The sequence below is a fragment of the Tupaia chinensis genome, unplaced genomic scaffold, assembly GCF_000334495.1.
Source record: "Tupaia chinensis unplaced genomic scaffold, TupChi_1.0 Scaffold145685_1, whole genome shotgun sequence".
Classification (NCBI taxonomy): domain Eukaryota; kingdom Metazoa; phylum Chordata; class Mammalia; order Scandentia; family Tupaiidae; genus Tupaia; species Tupaia belangeri.
Genome location: NW_006205542.1, coordinates 3,801,142 through 3,805,418, shown reverse-complemented (window position 1 = coordinate 3,805,418; position 4,277 = coordinate 3,801,142). Strand labels below are relative to the sequence as shown.

The 4,277-nt window shown below is 39.9% G+C and overlaps 1 protein-coding gene across 2 annotated transcripts; it reads left to right on the top strand.

Annotated features, from left to right (window-relative positions):
• Positions 1 to 1,823: 1,823 nt before the first annotated feature.
• On the top strand, positions 1,824 to 2,282 carry LOC106733877 (ATP synthase subunit d, mitochondrial). Of its 2 annotated transcripts, XM_014584115.1 has the most exons (2): positions 1,824 to 2,057; positions 2,109 to 2,282. In XM_014584115.1, the coding sequence occupies exons 1-2, from the start codon at positions 1,824 to 1,826 to the stop codon at positions 2,280 to 2,282; spliced, it is 408 nt and encodes a 135-aa protein (XP_014439601.1). The 2 variants fall into 2 exon arrangements, with proteins under 2 accessions (XP_014439601.1, XP_014439600.1); XM_014584114.1 differs by having other exon boundaries at positions 1,824 to 2,282.
• Positions 2,283 to 4,277: the final 1,995 nt, after the last annotated feature.

Below are 4,277 nucleotides of genomic sequence, written 5' to 3'. Positions count from 1 at the left end.
CACATCTCAGTCAATCTTTCTGATCACAAGTCTGACTAAGCTGCTTACCTGCTCAAAAACATTCAATAGCTCTGCACTATCCACCATCGAACCCAGTTCCTTTGCCCTGTCATTCTCAGGCTCCTATGATGTGACCTACAACTTATCTTTCCAACGTTATTTCCTGCTTTATTTTCTTAATGATTTCTGGTCTCCATCCCAGATGAATCACTTGCTCATTCCAAAGCACACCGAAATTTCCAACATCACAATTTGTTCATGCTTTCTTCTACCCTGAATCCCTCCCCTCATTCTGATGAGATACTTACTTCCATGACATACACAATTAACCTTTTACCCCCTGTCAACCATACATAATTATTTGGCAATACATTCTATTAACTATCAAAAAGAAGTGCCTTTCTTGACTTTGATCTAATAAGCATATATTTAATTGTGAGTTCAAGAGTCTATTCACCTAGGTGAAAGTAGAGTATCATTGGATTGCTATGTGGTCCTTGCAGGTCTGCCTGAGAATTCTTTTAAAATAAGTAGAAACACATTGATGCAAAATGCAGTCAACAAAACCAATAAATATGAAGACAAACTTGGTAGCAGGATGATACAAGAATCAAAGAGATTCGCATAATGTTTGCAAACCTTTTTCTTCGTTGCTCTCATCTCTAAATGCAGCTTTATTAATTGGTGGTATGGGCAAAAAGAATTTGGCAAATCCCTCTGAAGTTTGTTTATTTAAGTGTTCCACGATGCTGTTAAAATTTTGACATCCTTAATTACATGGATGTGCTGAAATGTTAATTTATTTTTGTTTAACGTGGTTTGAGAAGGTTCTGTTCCAACCACATACCAAAATGTAGCTGGATCACAAAGCAGAGTTTAAACAAGACTATACTTCTGCCTTCCCAGTTGCAATTGCAGATTCAGAGTTCAAGATCTATATAAGAACTTCCAAAAGAGGAAGTGGAAATACAGTCCTTTCTAGGCATCTTCTACGTCTGAAAATCTACACTCCCAGTTCCCATGTTTTGATGAATTACCTTACAAATTAGTCCAATCATCTCATCATCATACTTACAGCTTTTATTCTTTCTTTGGATCTTACAGAGATTAAAAATAAATTTTACTTCTTCCAACATAGTTTCCAAGTTTACTGTTCTTCCCTTCACATCTGCCTATAAACCAAGCCAAAGACAGAATACTCCCTTCTGGTGATGTCCCTACTCATCTATCATGCCTGCTGATGCAAACCAGGGCCATAAGCTCTCTTCAGGGAGCATGGGTGGCCAACAGACATGAGTCTGTGAGTGAATGGAAGAATTGTGTAATACTCTGTCTTGTGTAAGAAACGTGCAAGTGCATGTTTGCCAGATCTCCTGGATGTTTTGCATGGATGGTTTGTCTCCTTTTCAAATAGAAGAATTCAATTCTGTTTTCATCCTTCAACATTTTTTCCCTTACATTCAAGTTTAATAGTTTAAACCCTTGCTAAAATACCTGGTCCATACTAAGGAAGTAGCTATACAAATTTTAAATTAACCCAGATAAATTAATTAAACTCTCTCAATCTACATACATTTTATTGTAAGCAAGACCCAGAGACTTGAAAATCATGCCAGATACATGTGTACATGCGCCCGAAATCCTGAGAGGAGAATGGAGGACAACAGACTGTGACCTAGCCATCCCCCTTGGGGGATGATTTCTAACTCTCCCTCTCCCTGTCCCTCTTTGGTGAGTGCATAGGTCCTGTAACAAGAAAAAAAAAAAAAAAGTCGTTACTTGCTGTGGACTGTTCACTGCTGAGGTCGGTGAAGAATTAAAAGATGACTGAGCGAAAACTTTCCCTAAAAACTATTGACTGGGTAGCTTTTGGGAAAATAATACCCCAAAACCAAAAGGCTATTGCTAACTCCCTGAAAACCTGGAATGAGACCTTCACCTCCAGGTTGGCTGCACTTCCCGAGAACCCGCCAGCTATTGACTGGGCATACTACAAGGCCAGCGTGGCCAAGGCAGGCTTGGTGGATGACTTTGAGAAGAAGTCTAATGCCCTGAAAGTTTCTGTGCCAGAGGGTAAATACACTGTCCAGGTGTACACTGAAGAAAAGGAAGATGTGAAAAGTTGTGCTGAGTTTGTGTCGCTCTCAAAGGCCAGGATTGAAGAATATCAGAAACAGCTGGAGAAGATGAAGAACATAATTCCATTTGATCAGATGACCATTGAGGACTTGAATGATGTCTTCCCAGAAACCGTATTAGACAAGAAGAAGTACCCCTATTAGTCTCACTAGCCAATTGAGAATTCATCAATATTTTTTTTTTTTTTTGCCTAGAAGGAAACTGGCCCTTTTCTTACAAACTCTGGACATTAAAAATAAAAGTAATGATACAGAAAAAATTAAATAAGAACTAAAATAAACTATTTGATTTACATGAATAATTATTCAATTTCTGTTTTCAGTGTCCTACCAAAATCTTAGCCCTAATAAAAGTCTTGTATTTCTACAATGTGGCAATTCTTTTTTTTTAAGAATTATTTTATTTAACTTTATATATTTACTTATTTATTTTTAATTTGATCTGAGAAGGACAGAGAGAGAGAGAGAAGGAAATTGAGAAAACAAGTTGCGAGCTCCTGGACGCAAACTGTGGTTGGCCCTGTGGGAGTCCATTGCTCCTAACCACCATGCAACCTGCTGGATCTAATTGTATTTCTGACACTTTAGCTTGTCAATATGTTATTGGTTTCAAACTGTTATTGGTTTCAAACTTCACATTTCAATCATATGAAAATTGCATACTATTTTGAAAGGGCATTTTATAATACAAGGGTTTTTTTACACATTAGGTACATGTTAACTTTGTGACTATTTTGCGTTTTCTCCTAATAGGCTATACCTATGTGGCTAGGAGCCCTATCAGATGATTTTCCCTTCAATGAAGACAAAAAAAAGAAGCTAGATGCTCTATGTGAGCACTCGAAAGGTCAAAGTGTATTTTAAAATTTTCTACTAGCTTTGCAGGTTTTTGTCACACTGAATCTCACGCTTGGAAATAAGGAGCAAGGAACTTAGTTTTACTGACAATCCTTCTACTCATGGACAGAGTTCTGGGGAACGGAACCCACCTGTCTGGGGAGCCAATGATTTTCTGTAATAAAAAAAACCACAGCCCCCCTTCTCTGCCAACAACTTCCTCTCCACAAAATTTAAGGTAGACTTGGATGGCCTGACACAATGGTAATGAACAGCACACTCAGAAATCACATTAAAATGGGTAGAGAGTGAAGAGACAAGTAAGCAAAGTCTGGGCTGAATCAGGGCATCAGTTGTATTTCTAAGCCTCAAGATGTGGCAACCATGAAAATGTACCTAGTGGCCCTCCACCTACAAGGAGCACACTTAGGACCCACCTGCCGATCCCTGGAATCCACCACTGCATTTTTGTCCCCCAAAACCACACCTCTCGTGGGCTGCTATGGTCAATGACCTGTGTTCTGGAGACATGGGACTTCTTCATTGGCTGACTTTAGCTCAAGAACTCCCTCAAAACTTTGACAAACCTTCCTTAAACCACACAGCAGCTTAGGGAGCTTACACTCAACCTACTCTCTCTCTCTCTTCACTTGGGGTGAGACTAGTACCACGTCCTCAGCTCTCTTATGCTTACACATGGACATTTCCCCTAATTAAATCCTTGCCCTTTTAATTCCATCTTGGCATCTGCTTCCTGGAGAACTCACTAAAATGCAGGTACAAGCACTGAAGTCATCCTGGCCTACACTTCCCAGAGCCACTTGTGTTCTAGGAATAGTAATGCAGGATGTTGACAGAGCTGAAGGAAGGTTCTGTCTTAGAAGGCACAGAGTTTCTGTAAGCCTGAAATAGGGCTCTGCACTTCCACTCTTGGGAAAGTCAGAGCTGAGAAAGTTAGTCAAATTCCTGGACCCAGGATAGCTTTGATCCAGGAAATTTGCTGCTTTCTTCTGCCCTATTCACCTTAGTAGACAGCTTGGCTACTCTTAACTAGCCTCATTCACTGTCCTTTTCCCACTGCAGCCCAGCCTGTCATTATTGCTCACCTGTAAGTTGATGGGCATCAAAACTTGTCCTGATTCTCTTTTGTAGGTAGCCTTCGCTCCAGAGTTGACAGAACTTTGACAGTGAAGGCACCTGTCACTTGGCATGGAATTTATTTTTATATCAGAGGTACCTCAGAAAGTGGGGGTCCACCTTTCAAAAACCAGGGAGTATCCAGTCAGAACTCAGCACGACTTC

Bases quoted from the DNA above. Each gene is read 5' to 3' on its own strand.
- LOC106733877 (XM_014584114.1), top strand. From the start codon at position 1,824: ATGACTGAGCGAAAACTTTCCCTAAAAACTATTGACTGGGTAGCTTTT.